Below are 21,984 nucleotides of genomic sequence, written 5' to 3' on the forward strand. Positions count from 1 at the left end.
GATGTTGTGTTACGACTCTAAACTGTGCACAATAGGCTGTATGATGTGCAACTTCACTCCCAACGTCCATGGCAAGGTCCATCTTTCCAACCACAACACCACACACCGCGGTACAAATGGGCCCAACAACATGCCGAATGGACTGCTCAGGATGGGCATCACGTTCTCTTCACTGATGAGTGTCGCTTATGCCTTCATCCAGACAATATTTGTACATTTCTCGCACAATGCTCTTTCGTGAAACTTGGTAAGTACTCTTTTGCAGGATAGTTGGTGTCTATTTTAAAGTGTCTGCCAGTTCAAGTCTTCCAGCATTTCCATAATACTCTCTCTTGGATCAACCAAACCTGCGATGTGCTGCAATTCCTCATATACATTCAGTATCCCCTGATTGTCCTATATGGTATGTATTCCACATACTAGAGGAATGGTTTAGGCTGGGTTTATTGAATTTTTGTTAAGCAATCTACTCTGTAGGCTGATCGCATTTTCCCAGCATCCTGCCAAATCTGCCATCTGCTTTACCGAATTTCGGGGTGAAAAAATGATGACCACTGTCCATCGCTAGATTGAATGACACCGTGTGGTCCTGCAGAAAAGTGACACTATAAATAAAATATACATTCAGAGCAGAGATGAAGAGGAATCTTTTTGGAGTTTCATGCTGGTTGGCATGGAGAAGAACATTCTGTTTGAGATACTTCATTATGTTTTGAGTTCAGAATATATTCTAAGTTCTACAGAAGATGAATGTAAAAGACATGCGACATTAGATCTGTGGGTCATTCCTGTTGGCCTTCTTGTAAATGTGTTTGACCTGTGCTTTCTTTGAATCACTTGGCACAGTTTTTTATTCAAGAGATCTGCAGTATATTATGATTAAAATGAGAGCTAAGAAGGTTGCAAAATCTGTATATAATCTGACATAAGATTACTTTGAGGAAACATATAATTTTAGTGATTCTAGCTTATTCACGTAACTAATGAGGAGGTATTGAATAGGATTGGGGAGAAGAGAAGTTTGTGGCACAACTTGACTAGAAGAAGGGATCGGTTGGTAGGACATGTTTTGAGGCATCAAGGAATCACAAAGTTAGCATTGGAGGGCACCGTGGAGAGTAAAAATCGTAGAGGGAGACCAAGAGATGAATACACTAAGCAGATTCAGAAGGATGTAGGTTGCAGTAGGTACTGGGAGATGAAGAAGCTTGCACAGGATAGAGTAGCATGGAGAGCTGCATCAAACCAGTCTCAGGACTGAAGACCACAACAACAGCTTATTCACAAATCCACCACTGACTCTAATATCTATGTCACTTATCCTAGCAGTTATACAAAAATTGAACTGGGGCAGGACTCATAGGTTTTCCTTTATAAAGGAATATTTGAAAATGAAGTTCAGTGCTTTTGCTTTGCTACCCTCCATTGTCAGTTCCTGTGCCATCTACTAATGTGTGGACATTAAATTTGGTACAACTGACAGCCCTTACACAAGAGCAAAATTTCATTTGGTTTTGTGTGAGGAGTTTGGATATTCTGGCAGGGCATTTGTTGAAGGTTTCCTGTACAGCCACACACACTTCAGTTACCATTTCAGCAACTTGGAAAGGATGGATTGCAATCTTTTCTTTCCATGTTGTTGTATTCCATCTGGGATTTTTCATGTTTTCATTTAGCTATGTATATGGCTCTATGCTTTGTTTTACACCCATTCTGCAGTACCTTTTAAAAGTCTGTTTACAGAAACTGTATATGATGGAGGCTCCCTCACATCATAAATTGTTCTACTAGGTGCGCACGTATCCAGCTTGATCAACTATTCTTCTAATTTTCTGCCAAAGTTCATCTACACGCTCCTGCACAGAGCAAAATGTTTAAAGTACAACACTATTACCTCTTAATAGAGGTGTATGAGTTTTTGTGTGATGCTTTGTCACTAAATGAACCTGAGATGAAAAGTGCTGCTCTTCTTGAGGTATTCTCTATTCATGTATCAATACTTTCTAATATGGATCCCAGGCTGACTACCAGTGGAATGAGGGTTTTGTAAGATATCTCTGTTGTCGGTATGTTATGTTTCTTGAGGAATATTCCAATGAATCTCAGTCTGGAACATGTAATTTGTTTTATGTGGTAATTCACTGTAAATTGCTTTGTATGCATATTCCCAGCTATTTACTGAAAGTAACTGCTTCCAGTGCTTGTTCTGATATTGTGTAGACATAGAGTAGTGGATACTTCCATACATTTATGCACAATATGTTACATTTGTTTATTTTGAAGGTCAACCACCAATACCTGCACCGCGCATCATTCCTCTGCAGGCCTTCTTGCAGTTGCTACAATTTTCTAGTGTTGCAATTTCTTTGTATACAACAGCTTTTCAGTGAACAACCTTATAGTGTTCCCATACTATCCACTAAGCCACTTACATGCATACAAAGTGCACAGTAATGAACCTATAATGCTCCCTTGAGGTACGCACAAAATTACTTTCATGTCTGAAGACTTCTATCCTTTTAAGAGTGACATGCAGTGTTCTTTCTGCTAGGAACTTCTCATTCAAAACACAAAGGTGGTGTGACATTCCACACCCTCGTATTTTGTTCATTAGGCTGTATTGTGGAACTACAGAAGTCACAGAATATGGCATCAATTCTGATGGCTGGTATCTACTGCCCTCTGGGTCTTGTAGACAAATGAATGAGTTGGGTTTCATGCAAGCATTGTTTGCAGAATTCATATTGAGTCTATAAAGGAGATTTTCAGTCTTCAGAAATGTCACAATAAAAGTGCATTAAATATGCTATAAAATTCTACAACAGCCCAATGTCAGTGATATAGGCCTAATGTAATGTGTGACTTTTCAATTATCCTTCTTGTAAATGGTATGGACCTATGCTTTCTTTCCAGTCACAATGATTACCTTTCCAACGATCTACTAATGGCTGCTGGTAGATGAGAAGCAAGTTCTTTCACATACCCGATCTAGAACTGTATAGTACTTCATCTGCTCCAGTCATTTTTCCTCTGATGAGCTATTTTTGTGGATTTTGTATCTCACAGACATTTATCTTGATATCTGTCATTTTGACATCTTTGCGACAATTGAGAGGAGGAAACTCAGTACGATTCTGCTCATGAAACAGTGTAGGAAAAAGAAATTTGGTATTTTGACCTTCCTACAATCACCCACCCTTTCAGTACCATTAGAGAGTCTTTGATCTTTTACTGATTTAACATATGACCAAAGCTTAGATCAGTAGGTAGAATTTTAGTTTCAAATTCACTGAACACTTCTTACATTACTCTCCTTACTCTCACTTTGTTTTCATTTAGCTTTTGTAGCCAACAACATTTTCACTTCAGTTACATCTGTGATGAAGTTCTCTTTAATTTTGTACTGACTTTTAAACACAGATACTGAGCCATGGTATTTCTTTTCCCATCCCTCATAACCTTGCTTAGCACACACGCTAACAAAACCAAATCATTATGACCACTGCTCATCATGACGGTGGATGCCACCTAGTGGCATTGAGGGTAAGTGATGCGTAACAAAAGTATGTAAGTGGAACAGACACAGACAGGGGATCACTTTAGTGAAGATATGGGCTGCACATGGGGAAATCCACTGAGATAAGCAAATCTGACAAAGGGCAAATTATTACTGCACAAAACCTGTGAACGAGTATCTTGAAAACAGTGAAGCTGGTCAATGTTCTTGTGCTACTGTTGTGAGCACGTATGTTAAGAGATAGGACAGTGAAACTACCATTAGGCGCTAACTGGTTGGATGTCTACGACTCTTCACAGAACGCAGGGTTCAGAGGCTTGTCTGCTCTGTAATGTACGATAGATGGTGATCTGTGGCATCTCTGCCGAAAGAGCACAAAGCTGGTGCACACACGAGTGTTCCAGAGCACACCGTTCACCGTACATTGTGGAACATGGAGCTCCACAGCAAATCACCCTACGTGTCCACATGTTGACCCAATGACATCATCAATTACGATTGCAGTGGCCACTGCACCATCAGGATTCAACCGTCAAACAATGTAAATGTCATGACTATTTGGATGAATCACATTTTTGCTGCATTAGGTCCCTGGTTGTCTCCACCAACACTGTCATGGAGGTGAACGGTGGCTTGAAATGCACAGTGCGCCACGTACACAGGCTGGTGGGAGCAGTATTAGGCTATGGGAGACATTCTCCTGCACTTGCATGGGGTCTTTGGTAGTAATCGAAGACAAGCTGACAGCTGCAAACCACCTGCATCCCTTCATGCTTGATGTCCTCCTCCCAAGGTGATGTCATCTTTCAGCAGTATAACTGTCCACGTCTCAGAGCCAGAACCATGCTACAGTGGTTTGAGGAGCACTATAATGAACTCACATTGGTGTCTCAGTGACCAAATTTCCCTGATATAAATCCTATGGAACCCAACTGGATTGCTATTGGGCGCCATCACTGCATACGCAAATCAGTGGCCCATTATTTATATTAATTCACGACCTGTGCAGAAATATCTAACACCCCATAATGTCACAAACCTACCAACAAACTGTCAGATTCCTGGCATGCAGAATCAGTAATGTATTTTGTTCCAGAGATGGACAAACAGATTATTAAGCAGGCGGTCAAGTTTTGGCTCATCAGTGTATAGATCTAGGGCATATTGTACAATGCTTTTGAATTTTATCCATTTTTTTCTTATCTCTGTCCCCAGAAGTGAATATTTGGTTTCAACTGCTCAGATACTCTACAATGTGTTTCCTGTCATGTTTACTAAATACTATCTTAACATTCCTTGTAGTATCTGAAGTCACAGTTGCAACAGTTGCTTTATGCTCAGCGAGTCAGCTCTCTACATTAACTGTTTTGAACAGTTCAAGTCTGTTAGTTACTAGCAGGTCTAAGATGTTACCCTCGTAACTCGGGTCTCTATGTAACTGCTCAAAGTATTTTTCATAACAAAAGTAAAAAAATAAAAACTGTTCAGAACTATTTCACATCCATCTGACACCATTTTCAATCACATGACTCTTCCTTTCTAAATCTGGCAAACTGAAGACTGGCAATACAATGAACAGCATATTCAGAAAACTTAGTCTTCATATTCTCCAAGTTTTCTCTGGAACGTTCTACCACTGCAGCTCCTGAGGCAGATAGTCTATAAAAACACCCAATTAACATGTTTGACCCACCTCTGATGTTTATCATCACGCACATTATTTCATATTTAAAATCTGTGATAACCTCACTAAATGCTATCAATTTCAGTATGGCAATAAATGCGCCAACACCATTAGTACTTATCCTGTCCTGTGATACATTTTTTAATCTGAATTTTGTGTTTTGCTGCAATTCACTTCTGGTTCCCATCCACTTTCTGTTTCTAATATTACATGGGCATTATTACATTTCATAAATAATACTAATAATGGACACATTGCGGATTCTCCTGCCATTTACTAATACCACATAAAGAGTTTCTCTTATTGCTCTGCAGAGGCATATATTCACTTCCAAGAGTAACATGACCAGTCTTTCAGCAATTACTGAATGTAATTCATTGATGATCTTATGGAGAAGTTTCTGTAGCTCAAGGAACTCTCGTGGTCATACCACATACTCTGGCACTCAAGTAGCTGCTTCCTTTGAGTAGTGTGCAAGCCTTACATATTGAGGGAGCCCTACAATACTCCATCAGATAACAGTGGTTCAGAAATCAAGAAATCAACTTTTAAGATCACTGCAAAATAAGCCTCCAGTTTAGATCTTCTAATCAGCAACAAACCAGAGGATTGGCGTTCATTTTGGGTAAGCTACTACAAAAGTTAGACATGCTTCTACCCCATGTGTGAGGCTAGCTGTCTTCACCGATAGGGCCAACCATTGAAAGGTACCAAAGACATGGTCTTAGAATTCAGTGGGGGAAACAACATTTGGGCCAGTATGAGCCACAATTTGCAGTCATGAGCAACCTCCCAGTAAACATGCACTAGACTTCTTTCCCAAACTGCCTGCTACTCGTCTGAGGGGCTCCACTACATGCATAATGATAAAAGTCCCAATAATAACGTAACGCTGCCCCCCCCCCCCCCCCCCCACTCCCGCGCTTCTCCAGACCTGGCAGAAAAATCAGCGACTTGCCCAATAAGAAAAGCATGTCATGCTGGCTAAGATGTGCTATCAACGTTGGGCAGCATGCCACACATGTTACTAAGGCATAATGGGACAACTGTGTTGGTGAAGACAATGCTGCTGGATTTGACAGTGAAATCAACATTGCAAAAGATGATGTAACTTACCAAATGAAAGCGTTGGTACGTTGATAGAGACAATAATAAACACAAACACACACACAAAATTCAAGCTTTTGCAACCCATGGTTGCTTCATCAGGAAAGAGGGAAGGAGAGGGAAAGACGAAAGGATGTGGGTTTTAAGGGGGAGGGTAAAGAGTCAATCCAATCCCGGGAGCGGAAAGACTTACCTTAGGGGGAAAAGGGACTGGTAGACACACACACACACACACACACACACACACACATATCCATCTGTAGATTACAGACACAAGCAGACATGTGTAAAGGCAAATACATATATTCTCTCTACTGGACATTAAAATTGTTACACCAAGAAGAAATGCAGATGATAAACAGGTATTCATTCGACAAATATATTATAGTAGAACTGACATGTGATTACTTTTTCGCGCAATTTGGGTGTGTAGATCCTGAGAAATCAGTAGCGAGAACAACCACCTCTGGCCGTAATAACAGCCTTGATACGGCTGGGCATTGAGTCAAACAGAGCTTGGAGGGAGGGTACAGGTACAGCTGTCCATGCAGCTTCACCATAATACCACAGTTCATCAATAGTAGTGACTGGCGTATTGTGATGAGCCAGTTGCTCGGCCACCATTGACCAGACGTTTTCAATTGGTGAGAGATCTGGAGAATGTTTTGGCCAGGGCAGCAGTCAAACATTTTCTGTATCCAGAAAGGCCTGTACAGGACCTGCAACATGCAATCGTGCATTATCCTGCTGAAATGTAGGGTTTCGCAGGGATCAAATGAAGGGTAGAGCCACGGGTCGTAACACATCTGAAATGCAACGTCCACTGTTCAAAGTGCCGTCAATGCGAACAAGAGGTGACCGAGACGTGTAACCAATGGCACCCCATACCATCACTCCGGGTGATACACCACTATGACGATGACGAATACACTCTTCCAATGTGCGTTCACCGTGATGACGCCAAACACGGATGCGACCATCATGATGCTGTAAACAGAACCCGAATTCATCTGAAAAAATGACACTTTGCCATTTGTGCACCCAGGTTCGTCGTTGAGCACACCATCGCAGGCACTCCTGTCTGTGATGCAGCGTCAATGGAAACCGCAGCCATGGTCTCCGAGCTGATAGTCCATGCTGCTGCAAACGTCGTCGAATTGTTCATGCAGATGGTTGTTGTCTTGCAAACGTCCCCATGTGTTGACTCAGGGATCAAGACGTGGCTGCACAATCCGTTACAGCCATGCGGATAAGATGCCTGTCATCTTGACTGCTAGTGATACGAAGCCATTGGGAACCAGCACGGCATTCTGCATTACCCTCCTGAACCCACCGATTCCATATTCTGCTAACAGTCATTGGATCTCGAGCAAAGCGAACAGCAATGTCGCAATACGATAAACCACAATCGCGATAGGCTACAATCCAAACTTTATCAAAGTCAGAAACGTGATGGTACACATTTCTCCTCCTTACACAAGGCATCACAACAATATTTCACCAAGCAACACTGGTCAACTGCTGTTTGTGTATGAGAAATTGGTTGGAAACTTTCCTCATGTCAGCATGTTGTAGGTGTCGCCACCAGCGTCAACCTTGTGTGAATGCTCTGGAAAGCTTAACATTTGCATATCACAGTATCTTCTTCCTGTCGGTTAAATTTTGCGTCTATAAAAACAAAGATGATGTGACTTACCAAACGAAAGCTCTGGCAGGTCGATAGACACACAAGCAAACACAAACATACACACAAAATTCAAGCTTTCAAAAGTCTGGTTGTGTCTGTGTATGTGCGGATGGATATGTGTGTGTGTGCGCGAGTGTATACCTGTCCTTTTTTCCCCCTAAGGTAAGTCTTTCCGCTCCCGGGATTGGATTGACTCCTTACCCTTTCCCTTAAAACCCACATCCTTTCGTCTTTCCCTCTCCTTCCCTCTTTCCTGATGAAGCAACTGTTGGTTGCGAAAGCTTGAATTTTGAGTGTATGTTTGTGTGTCTATCGACCTGCCAGCGCTTTCGTTTGGTAAGTCACATCATGTTTGTTTTTAGATATATTTTTCCCACGTGGAATTTTTCCCTCTATTATATATATATAGCATTGGTATGTTGATAGAGGCACTAACAAACACAAACACACACACAAAATTCAAGCTTTTGCAACCCACAGTTGCTTCGTCAGGAAAGAGGGAAGGAGAGGGAAAGATGAAAGGATGTGGGTTTTAAGGGAGAGGGTAAGGAGTCATTCCAATCCCAGGAGGGGAAAGACTTACCTTAGGGGGAAAAAGGGACAGGTATACACACACACACACACACACACACACACACACACACACACACACACACACACATCCATCCACACATATACGGACACAAGCAGACACATGTAAAGGCAAAGAGTTTGGGCAGAGATGTCAGTCGAGGCGGAAGTACAGAGGCAAAGATGTTGTTGAATGCAAGGATACTTTCCGGGACTGGATCAGACTCTGAATGTAGCTCTCCAGCAGGGATACGACTTCCTCAAATCCTGCCCTGAAATGAGATCTATCCTTCACGAAATCCTCCCCACTCCACCAAGAGTGTCTTTCCGCCGTCCACCTAACAATCGTAACCTCTTGGTTCATCCCTGTAAAATCCCCAAACCACCTACCCTACCCTCTGGCTCCTACCCTTGTAACCGCCCCCAGTGTAAAACCTGTCCCATGCACCCTCCCACCACCACCTACCCCAGTCTTGTTGCCCGGAAGGTGTACACGATCAAAGGCAGAGCCACATGTGACAGCACCCACGTGATTTACCAACTGACCTGTCTACACTGTGAAGCTTTCTATGTGGGAATGACCAGCAACAAACTGTCCATTCGCATGAACGGACACAGGCAGACAGTGTTTGTTGGTAATGAGGATCACCCTGTGGCTAAACATGCCTTGGTGCAAGGCCAGCAAATCTTGGCACAGTGTTACACCGTCCGGGTTATCTGGATACTTCCCACTGACACCAACCTATCAGAACTCCGGAGATGGGAACTTGCTCTTCAATATATCCTCTCTCCTCGTCACCCACCAGGCCTCAACCTCCGCTAATTTCAAGTTGCTGCCGTCATTCAATAACAGCTTTGCCTCTGTACTTCCGCCTCGACTGACATCTCTACCCAAACTCTTTGCCTTTACATATGTCTGCTTGTGTCTGTTATGTGCGGATGGATATATATATATGTCTGCTTGTGTCTGTGTATGTGTGGATGGATATGTGTGTGTGTGCGAGTGTATACCTGTCCTTTTTTCCCCCTAAGGTAAGTCTTTCCGCTCCCGGGATTGGAATGACTCCTTACCCTCTCCCTTAAAACCCATATCCTTTTGTCTTTCCTTCTCCTTCCCTCTTTCCTGACGAGGCAACCATTGGTTGCGAAAGCTAGAATTTTGTGTGTATGTTTGTGTGTCTATCGACCTGCCAGCGCTTTTGTTTGGTAAGTTTCATCATCTTTCTTTTTAGATATATATATATATATATATATATATATATATATATATATATATATATATATATATATATGTGTGTGTGTGTGTGTGTGTGTGTGTGTGTGTGTGTGTGTGTGTGTGTGTGTGTGTGCGTGCGCGAGTGTATATCTGTCCCTTTTCCCCCCCCCCCCCAAGGAAAGTCTTTCCGTTCCCGGGATTGGAATGACTCCTTATTCTCTACCTTAAAACCCACACCCTTTCATCTTTCCCTCTCCTTCCCTCTTTCCTGATGAAGCGACCGTGGGTTGCGAAAGCTTGAAATTTGTGTGTGTGTTTGTGTATGTTATTGTTTCTATCAACGTACCAACGCTTTCGTTTGGTAAGTTACAGAATCTTTGTTTTTAGATATATTTTTTCCACGTGGAATGTTTTCCTCTATTATATAGAAACTGCAAGGTTGATTTGATTGTAAAATCCAGCAGCATTGTCTTCATCAACACAGTTGCCCCATTATGCCTTAGTAACACGTATGGCATGCTGCCCAATGTTGATAACACATCTGAGCCAGAATGGCATGCTTTTCTTATTCGGCAAGTGGCTGATTTTTCTGCTGAGTCTGGAGAGGCATTGGGGGGGGGGGGGGGGGGTATATTATTATTGGGCATTTTATCATTATGTTACGCATGTAGTGGACCACCTCAGAGGAGTAGCATGCAGGTTGGGATATATGTATGCAAGCTACAACAACAGAATTTTCGCAAAAACAATATATTTTACACAGACTTTCAGTGATCAGTATGTAACTGCAAGAGTAAATTTTAGCAGACAAATTACTGGGCTGTACTAAAATTTGGTAAGATTGAAAATACAGACATTATTAATTTTTTTCTTTTCCTTGCATCATCTAACATGAATTTTTTAACACATTACAGTGAACATTGTTTAATATTTGTCAAATGGTTAATTTCATATTGATTTAGTAACTTTAATTTGTGCTTGAAATGCAAAAGAATGTGTTGAACATTAACAAAATAAATACTGTGAGTGGTAACAATTCAAAACACACATTTTAAAAGCAACATTTTCCAGATATTTCAGTGAAATAAATGCTACTGCCAGACAGGATCTGGCTTAGCACCACTACAGAGCAACTGCTGAGAATATGGGTTGGGACTTTAGTTCCTTGAATAATGCAGTTTAACACTGTATTTTCTCCATGTAGGAGCTAGGTTCAGCATCATCCATGGCACTTGATATGGCATCAGTTCACATCCAAATACATTACATTTTATTGCAGCACCTCATCAGAGGTGGCTAGGAATTCTTACTTGGAATTTTTAACATAATATGAGATACATACGAATTTCGCAATTCAATGAAGGAAAGCTAGAGTGAAAACTATTTAACATGAATCTGAAGAAACAAATATTTGTGTGTGTTAAAAGTATTTTATGTTAAACAGTATAAACAAACAAATATATATGCAAACAAATCCCTGATGAAACATCACAATGTTCCAAATTAAAACAAAATAAACAATATGACTGGCTGCAGTACAGAACACACAATTTATTCTAACAGTAACTGGATCTATACCCAGCCCATATGGTCACTGTTAATGTCTTCTTTGTTGATCAGGAAATTTCCGTATCTCACTGCATCATTAATATGGCGTGTAGCACCCGACCTGAAACCTCCCATACCTGTGTCGGTTTAGTGGAAGCGTTTATAGTATTCATTAACTGTTACCACAGTATTTTGTGTTTTTCCTTCCTATTTCGAACTTATTAATCAGCTCCTATTACAATCAAAACTGCGCCTTCTTAATTCCAGATTGCTATTTTATCCTCTCTGCTATTTACTAATACTTCTACTCTAATGGTACATCATTTTCCAACTATTCTCTTGACATCATGTGCTTAGAAAGTGTTATATTCTACTAACATACACAATCATCCACCAATATTCTGATAAACTACTTTAATATCAGAATTCGTATTATGCCCTGACTGCCCTCTAACCACTGAAGTTGTGGAACTGTCTGATTATTAAGCAGTAAACAAAAGCAACTAACTAATACAAAACTTTGAAATGTAAGTTATTTTCAGAGAATTGTTTTATCACTTACAACTTCTCTGCAAAAAAGTGTTATGGTAATAAAGATTTTTTAAATCACAGAACATAACTGACCTTCTGCCAAACTCTGTTTCGAATTTGCAAATCAGTATCTAATGAGTTCTCATTATTTGCAGAGAGATCATCTTCATTGTCATTTTCATGTGTTCTGTCAAGTTTATGCTGTGCAGAAGAATGTAAATGACTTCCACAGAATGACTCAGAGCATATATGGCAACCTCTTACAAAAGTGATTATATCCACATACATGCCTCGCCAAAAGTAAGTCTTATTGAGTGTTTCATGCATTCGTTTGGCACCAAGATGAATTCCTATTAAAAAAAATTACACTATAAGAAAATAGAAATGTCACTTTGATTTAGAAACTAAAGCCATAAGCATGAAACAAGTACTGTAAATATATTTAGATGATGAGACACTGTGTTTATCAGATCACACTAACAAAGAAAAATAATGATCACAACCAAAGATTAAAAGAAAACAAAAAGGTTTGCAAAATTCAATATACAATCCAAATATTATCTGGCATACATAAGGGAGGAAGGGGGGGGGGGGGGGGGGGGGGAGAAGAAAGATAGTTGCAGGGAACAGAAAGTAGAGAGATTCAGTACCAGATGACACAAGATTTCTAGTTTTTAGAAGATAAAACAAGTGTAGGGACTAAAAAAAACATGAAGAACCTTTTTGATTAATTGGTATTTTTAAAAGAAAATAGTTACCTATATCTTCAAATGCTGAATCTTGTTTACAGTACATTATTACTTTACAATGAACATTACTGTACGTCATGTAGCTTCTTTTCAATCCTTGAATCTAGATATTCAGTTAATTTATACAAAGTGTGACTCTTAACATAGCCAAAAGCCATTAAATTCTGATAAGACTTGGAACTTTTGTTTGGTACTTCTCACAGAATGGCAGAATGTACTACAATGAAATCAAAAACGTGTATACAATCAGCCTCTGGGACTACAAATACATCACAATCTGAACTGTAAAATCATACCCCAGATTTAATGTAGCACTTTCATTGTGCTAAATCTGGAGTATATATGATTACAACTAGAAGTGGTTTTACATTGAATGAATTAGTTTATTCTTCATATTTCCATTTGCTATCATCATCATCATCATCATCATCATCATCATCATCTGGCATTGACAGTTGCGAGTCCCCACCTGGCAAGTTCAGCTGCCGAGTTGCAAGTCTTTTCCCTTGACACCACATTGGACAACTTGCTTGTCAATGATTATGATGATGACAACACACTAGCCAGTCCCTGGGCATAGAAAATCTCCTACTCTGGCAGGAATTGATCTTGGACCTGATGCATGGCAGTCAGATGTGCTGACCACTCAGCTAAGGGGTCGGACTCTTTATGGATAAAGAAGTGTGATATGAATATCAACTCTCATGACAGTCCTAGACTGCCCTGCACAGATCTCTTTAAAGCACTTGGTATTTTGACAAATGTTTCATAAAACATAAATTCTTTAATGTTCTTTGATGTTACCAATATTGTTTTTCCTCAAAAATAGTACAGGACATTATTATGCTACTAGGACTAAACTAAACGCCATCTTTACCAATATTCGAAAGCTTTAACATAAGCACAGATCCAGGCAAATACATGGGTACAAATGTGTTCAACAAAGTATCAGAGACTATTAAATGTACAGAGGCAAATTTAGAGGCTTTAAAGAGTGAATTACAGAATTTTCTATTCACCAAACCTTTTCTATTACATTCAAGAATCCACCCACATGTATTCTTAACTCCCATTATTCAATATTATTTATAATAAATACTTCAACTGGTTCCACTAATAAATTTGTTGATGGTATTGGAGTTGACCAACCAGTAAATCATCTGGTCTCTTCTTAATATGAAGATTATTTGTATCTCAACTTTTTATGGCTGCTAGCGAGTCATTGACAATGTGTCTTCTTGAATAGTGGACACCTTTCTAGACCAAAGTAAGTGACTATAAATCTTTATGCATATCATTCTAGTATCTACTGATAGTACTGATTCCATGAGCTGAGCTGTTGGTTTGTGAAAGATATATACTATAACAAATTTTATTAATGAACAAATATACTGGGATAAATGTATTGGGAAGTAGGTAGTAGTATCTCCAGTTGAGTATCCAACTGTGATTCAGATTTCCTGCTCAGCGCACATATCAATATGGAGGACAGGTCAGAGGTATTCAAAGAGATTTCGGGATTATAGCCAGTCATCATAAACTTCACTCCACAATGTTTTGACTGGACACCTGCCAGTCATCATCAGGTGAGCCATCGAAGACTTATGAAGAAGTACTCCCTACACCTTATACAGTGCATTGAGAGCATTGCCACACATCCATCAGTCATGGTGACAGAAGCAAAAGTCATTCAGCAAAGAGTAACACAATCAAACCCAGGTACTGCAAATGCTTGCCTCCATTTTGGCCAGTTTGGGTCCATCTCAATCTACGTCACCTGCTGCGTCACCCCTTGCACCTCCTGTTTCGCCTTTCATTACCCTGGTCATTTATCTCTGCCATCTATATTGACTGATGTTACCTTATGCTGTGCTTTCTTTTTGTCTTGGTTATTGCCTCACACATATCAACTCCTTTCCCAACTGTTTATGCTCAAATGTCTTATACACAACTCGACTCTTTATGCTCTGAATTTTCTGCCCTATTTTCTGCGGGTTTGGGTTTTGCCAACAATTTCATGGCCCACATTATCATGAAACCTCCGGTCACACCCCGTTTCCTTCGGGCTCGCCAGGTGCCGATGGTGCTCCATGACCAGGCCAAGGCGGAGCTTGACCCCCTTTGGGGTCATCCAACCAATTGCATCCAGCAAATGGGCTAGCCCCTTAGCCATTGTCAAGAAGCCATCAGGGCAGTTACGCCTTTTCAGTGATTTCAAAGTTTCTGTCAATTCTCAGTCTATCATTTACATATATCCTTTGCCATGCCCTGATGAACTTTTTGCTAAGCTTGCTGGCGATCAGTATTTTTCCAAGATCAACTTCTCTCAAGCATATTTACAGCTTCCTGTTGATGCTGAATGAAATGGAAAGAGTTCAAAAAAGTCACCCAGAACCCTGGGTTGGGGGTGACTTATTGGATGTGATGCGAAGGAAAGACTGATTGTTGGGGACTGCACTACATGATTACGCAATCTTCCATCTTTAAGCTCTCAGGTTCTCGAATGTTACCCAGTGCAGCCCCTAACAAGCATTTAATGACTTTAATACTGACAATTCTGGGTTTTCAGTTTCAATATATACTGCCATAGAATGTATCAGACCAGTTACTTCAAATAATATCCATAGAATGAATATGATATTTAACACACCAGAGGACATAACCTCCACCGTAAAAAAAAAAAAAAAAAAAAAAAAAAAAAAAAAAAAAAAAAAAAAAAAAAAAAAGTTGTGGTTAAATTAAAATATAAATAAAGTTAATTAAAGAGAGTTCTTCTGAGATTAGTAACATAGTGAATTATTTGTGCAACAAGTCATTTATTACAGAATCATTTCCCAGTTGGCTAAAGTATGCTGAAGTTAAGCCTCTTTGACAAAAGGAGATAAAGAAATACTGTCAAACTTTTGTCTTGTTTCATTTTCATCAGCGTCCTTGAAAATTTTAGGTAATGTAATGTACAAGTGGTTTCTTATCCACCTTTCTGCATCTACACTCTTTATTAACAACCACAACACATACAAAAATTACGTAGGCTGATAACTGCAAGCCAAATAATGACAAGGTTAGAGAAACATTAACAGAACTATTAACTGTCCAAGTACAGTGTCCTATCACTGACGACTGAATGCACATTGGCATGGAGCTGGTCTGACTCAAGAACATTTGTGTGCAGAGGATGGAAGAGGATGAAACCTCGCTGGCAGCAACCTGAAGTGACGAAGCAAGCTGGGATATTTTTACTTCCCCTCTTGTTTTGCCATCTGCCTTCTCAAAATTCATTTTTTCACTTTTAACTAATTAACATTAACATACATGAGTATAATTTGCATCTTCATAAAAGAGAAAGGCTGGCACTCAGTTTTTAAAGGAGATAACACCAGATCTAATTTTGTGCTTAGTTTTATGTATTAATTAATTCCAAAGTAATTAACAGTTTTGTCCAACTTATATTTGTAAATTTCATGATTTAAACAAATAATTCAGCCTAACTCCTGTAGTAGAAGAAACTGTTAAAAAGACGGAATTTTTCGATGTATTCAAGTTAATTTAATGAGTTAAGTTTTAAATGTAATTTCTGTAAATTAAACATCGAACAATGTGAAGTTTCAGTACCTATTATTGTGAAGACACATAAGGGGCCAATCTTTGGTCCCGAGACAGTCAGTCCACGGCCGAGTTTCAGACAAGGAACCTGTATTGGTTAGATCAACAACAATGGATCCATGAAATAAGTGTAACACAACTAGGCCGTGTGTTAAAACAATGACAGTGTGTTTCCATATGTACCTTTCTATTCTTCAAGAACTGTGAACTATGTGATGGGGTTTTTCCTGCTCATAGATGTTCAACTGGAAACTATTGTAGCAGTATGTGGATGTTCGCATGAAAACTATTAATGAGGCTTATGGAAAGTTTAAACAATAGTGTACTGGCCATATATAACTGTGTATTATTGGGAGGTTGTAAACAGTGAAAGTAAAGTACTGTGAAACACAAAGTAGTCAGCGTTGTACTTCCACAACCCATTTTTCAGCCAGTGTAGCAACGCAGTATGTTGACACAGAGGAAAACAAACGAAGAAACAAAGAAGGCAAAACCGTCACAATGTGTTCATGTTTGCCAGCCGGGCACTGGCTGCAGATGATTGCTTGCTTCACCCAGTCGCTGCTGCTGCCAGATACAAATACTGTGGTGGCCGATTGTGTGGGCACACTGCCACAAATCTGACTACAAATAATGTGTTGTCAGAGTCAGAGGTTGAATTTCTAAATGGTACACATAATTCATTGGACAGTAAATTACAAGCTATTGATATATTCTATGAACTATCAGAGGTGTTTTGCTGTAAAAATAACAATATATTTTTGAGTAAATGAGAATATTGTGGTGCAGCCTGCCCAAATAGCCACACTCGTTAGCACATCGCTTCAGGGATTTGGGTAGGCATGCCGGCCCATGGCTGAATCCACCTGTCAGATTAACAATCAGTGGTGGTGTGCCAGCCAGCCTGGACGTTGTTTTTAGACAGTTTCCCACAGTGTAGTACCTACGTGCTGTCTCACAATTTACAAACAATTTGAAACAATCTCTCAATTTCAAATGGAATAACACTAGATAAAGATAGATAGGGTGCACAAATTCTGTCCGGGGGGAGGGGGGGTGGGGGCGAAGGGGGAGTGATGACAGGAGCAGCATCTGGTCCCCTCTACCACTAACAGTGCCCAAACCAGATTAGCATGCTGGACTTGTGAAGATCTGGAATATGGCCGGGAAAAGAAGAGGAAGAAGAATAATATTTTGGTGTAAAGGAAAATGTTGCAGGACAGTTCAAGTTCTGACAGGAAACAATGGGTGTAAGTAGGAAGAAGACCAATATTAAACTACGAGTTGTCATCCAACTGGGAATTAGTTATATTTGGTGTTACCCAAAGTTCCACCTTAGGGCCCTTACTTTTTATTGTGCATACTAATGACTTTTAATCAGCAACATAACCAGATCCCAAGTCTGTTTTGTTTGCAGGCGATACAAACATTGGAATAAAAAGCAAATGAAGTACAATTTCAGAAATAGTGTTTGGTGAAACTGTCATGGAAATTAATGAACAAATCCTGGCTAATTTTTTTGTCACTAAAGCTATATACATTTCAGAACTTTTCACCGTGTACAATGATTGCTAATAAATTCAATTGGGGGGAGCATACTACAGAACTGATGAAGCACATCATTCCATAACGTCAGACAGTATCATTTTTTGGGGGGTAACACATCAATCCAAGACAATATTTTGTCAGCCGAAAAGTATGTTGTTGTAACTTGGACACACAACACAACCAAGAATGTTAGTATGACTTTATTAGACTGTGGCATGTATACCAATCACCATTACATACACTGAACACAGTAAGATAAGCAAATGCTTGCAAGCAGTAAAACAATAACTGAATGCAAGCATAGTGCGGCAGGGTTTAAATAGGTCCTCGCCTGTGGTGGGCTCTATTGGTAGTTCACAGTATTGCTCTTTCGTGGATGATGACACATTACTAATGCGCACAGCCTTCAAATATGTGCACATTACTTCATTCTTCTTCCCTTTGGCAACAGCTCGGATTTGTGAGATATCCATGGCGTCTTCCTATGCGAGGCTCTGACTGAGATGACTTCCTGATACTGGGGCACTTGGACGGAAAGTTTCACAGTCCACCTTCTTGTGTCAACATGTGAAGTAGGATGGGTGACGTCAGCGCAAGTTCCATGTCCACATCAAGTCCAGGGCCTGGTAGTGATGGTGTACCCACAATTGATGGCTGAGATGGAGGAGACAGCTGCGACATGAATGGCAGCTGCATTGGCATTGGTAGCGCTATTGGAGAAGCTGCACCAGGTTCAACCACCAGTGACGGGGGACCCTCATATGACATGGCAGGGACCCAGCTGCATCAGGCGATCCATTGGGCAACGCAGACTGCCATGGTGAAGTTGGTGTGCTGGCCAGGGTTGTCCAGTCATCCACACACAGGTGCATCTGGTTGAAATGATGTGCACAGAGGCCCTCTTCCTTGTGGACGTTGCAGAGCAAGCAGCTGCAGAATCGGGGATGACAGTGGGAAACATTTTGGGCAACGACCAAACCCACATGCCCAAGCAGCCACCCCTGGCTGGAAACAGGACAATGGCTGCATAGGTTGATGTCCATGCAGATTGTAATGTAGACTTAAGTTTGGAAAACCCCGTTTCACATGCCTGCGACCAGTGAAAACATGTTTCCTTATACAGCAAGGCATGTAACGGTTGTGAAGCCGACACTGCACCCAGCAAAAACCAATGATAAGCAATCTTACCTAAAAAATACCTGGAGTTCCTTGACTGATGTATGGCACAGAAGAGCCATAATACCAGAGACATTCTAACAAATAGGTTTGATATCAGCAGTAGAGATCCTGAACCCAAGATAAACAATAGAAGGCTGAAAGAAGTGGCACTTTTCCAAATTGCATTTTAACCTGGTGGCCTGTAACACCAAAAAGAGCATTTGTAAGTTGTCAAGATGTTCAGCAGTGGAGGAGCCGGAGCCCACAATATCATCAAGATAGCTGGCACAGCCACACCTCATGAGTTGCTCGAGAAGCCGCTGAAAAATCACCAGGGAGTAACCACAAATATTGATAAAAGTCATAAGCTGTGTTGATGACCAAGAGCCATCTATACAGACAACAGCATGCATGTATTTGTTATAAGCCAAATATCAAATGCCGGACATTTTGGTACAAAGTGTGTTTTAATCAAACGCAGGAAGTTTCTTCACTCTATGTGTAGTTCCACACAGTTCTTCACATCAAACTAGGAGAAGATTACATGGCTCTCATAGACATACAAAGTACACTGTGAACAAATATTTTCAAACAAATCAAGAAACTGGGTATTATACAAGAGGAGAATAAGAATAATAATAATAATAATAATAATAATAATGAGAATGAAATTTTCACTCTGAAGCGGAGTGAACGCTGATGTGAAACTTCTTGGCAGATTAAAACTGTGTGCCGGATCGAGACTTGAAATCGGGACCTTTGCCTTTCACGGGCAAGTGCTCTACCAACTGCACTACCCAAGCACAACTCATGCCCCATCCTCACAGCTTCAATTCTGCCAGTATCTCGTCTTCTACCTTCCAAACTTCACAGAAGCTCTCCTGCGAACCTTGCACAACTAGCACTCCTGGAAGAAAGGATATCGCGGAGACATGACTTAGCCACAGCCTGGGGGATGCTTCCAGAATGAAATTTTGGAAGGTAGGAGACGAGATACTGGCATAATTGACGCTGTGAGGATGGGGCACGAGTCATGCTTGGGTAGCTCAGTTAGTAGAGCACTTGCCCGCAAAAGGCAAAGGTCCTGAGTTCGAGTCTTGGTCCGGCACACAGTTTTAATCTGCCAGGAGGTTTCAATAATAATAATAATAATAATAATATCAATATAATGGAAGGAAACATTCCACGTGGGAAAAATTATATATAAAAACAAAGATGAGGTGACTTACCGAACAAAAGCGCTGGCAGGTCGATAGACACACAAACATACACACAAAATTCAAGCTTTCGCAACAAACTGTTGCCTCATCAGGAAAGAGGGAAGGAGAGGGGAAGACGAAAGGAAGTGGGTTTTAAGGGAGAGGGTAAGGAGTCATTCCAATCCCGGGAGCGGAAAGACTTACCTTAGGGGGAAAAAAGGACAGGTATACACTCGCACACACGCACATATCCATCCACACATACAGACACAAGCAGACATATTGTGGTCTTTAAATATGTCTGCTTGTGTCTGTATGTGTGGATGGATATGTGTGTGTGTGCGAGTGTATACCTGTCCTTTTTTCCCCCTAAGGTAAGTCTTTCCGCTCCCGGGATTGGAATGACTCCTTACCCTCTCCCTTAAAACCCACTTCCTTTCGTCTTCCCCTCTCCTTCCCTCTTTCCTGATGAGGCAACAGTTTGTTGCGAAAGCTTGAATTTTGTGTGTATGTTTGTGTTTGTTTGTGTGTCTATCGACCTGCCAGCGCTTTTGTTCGGTAAGTCACCTCATCTTTGTTTTTATATATAATAATAATAATAATAATAATAATAATAATAATAATAATAATAAACAAAAGCCATAATCCTCAAAAGTTGCAAAAAAGCAACTTATTTTCTACAAAATATCTTAACCGTTTTTATATTAAATCGTTACCTGTTACACTTTCTATGTGTGCATTCTGCAATATCTTCTGCTGGTGGTGCTTTTTGATGATGACTTCCCTGGGTTGTTTATGATTATAATATAAGGTTCCATTGATAACCTAACAGACACACAAACAAAATCCATTACTACAAGAAACTGACGATTTATATTCGTGATTTCAAATAGTCTAATCTATATACAGTTTTAATGGTAAAAGTAAGTATTTGTCTAAAACATCCCCAAGTTAAACTTCACAGCATATATCAAGCAAAAAACCTATATTCAAAGAAAGATAGGGCTGTTCAAACAGCAATTAGAAATGAAAACTCAATGTCAGCTTTGCAGAACTGAAAGAATTTTCCTATGTTACTGGCAAGAATGAAAAGTAAAACGGAGGGTAGACTGTATCCAGAATGAGATTTTCACTCCGCAGCACAGTGTGCGCTGATATGAAACTTCCTAGCAGATTAAAACTGTGTGCCGGACCGAGACTCGAACTCGGGACCTTTGCCTTTCGCAGGCAAGTGCTCTACCAAGTGCTAGTTCTGCAAGGTTCGCAGGAGAGCTTCTGTAAAGTTTGGATGGTTGGAGACAAGGTACTAGCAGAAGTAAAGCTGTGAGGACGGGGCGTGAGTCATGCTTGGGTAGCTCAGTTGGTAGAGCATTTGCCCGCGAAAGGCAAAGGTCCCAAGTTCTAGTCTCGGTCCGGCACACAGTTTTAATCTGCTAGGAAGTTTCAGGTAGACTGTATATTTGTGTAAGGTAAAAACATTACTTAGGTACTCAGCTGAAGACACAAAAAGTATAGGAGAATGAATTACAACTGATTCAAAAGCAAGAATGAACTAAGATTTAAGAGAAGTAAATAAACACACACAGCAGAACAAATACATTTATAGTACATGTTGATGCTCATAAATAAACTATATGCACTGCAACTGAAATGCTGATTAAAATAAGTAGTTCATGGTTAGGAAAAGCAGTACACAAGTTGAATGTGTTTGATACCTTTATAATTCTACACGACACTGTGACTTGAGAACAACTTAAAAAAGTTATTAGTCACTCCGTGTGCACATCATCTGATGTTCTACATACAAGGACTGAAAATTCCTGTTAGCTACATTGGAAACAGAAGTGTCCTTTGTAAAAATGCAAGA

The 21,984-nt window shown here is 40.3% G+C and overlaps 1 protein-coding gene across 1 annotated transcript in view; it reads right to left on the reverse strand.

The window, feature by feature from the left end:
• LOC124798391 overlaps window positions 1–21,984 on the reverse strand; it is a 77,274-nt gene that overhangs the window by 25,330 nt on the left and 29,960 nt on the right. Inside the window, exons 5-6 of the mRNA XM_047261766.1 lie at window positions 20,834–20,942; window positions 11,954–12,210 (exon numbers count right to left, since the gene is read on the reverse strand). Of these exons, the coding sequence (XP_047117722.1) occupies window positions 11,954–12,210; window positions 20,834–20,942 (366 nt within the window). The remainder of the gene's footprint in view (window positions 1–11,953; window positions 12,211–20,833; window positions 20,943–21,984) is intronic.

The sequence above is a fragment of the Schistocerca piceifrons genome, chromosome 5 (genome assembly GCF_021461385.2).
Source record: "Schistocerca piceifrons isolate TAMUIC-IGC-003096 chromosome 5, iqSchPice1.1, whole genome shotgun sequence".
NCBI lineage: Eukaryota > Metazoa > Arthropoda > Insecta > Orthoptera > Acrididae > Schistocerca > Schistocerca piceifrons.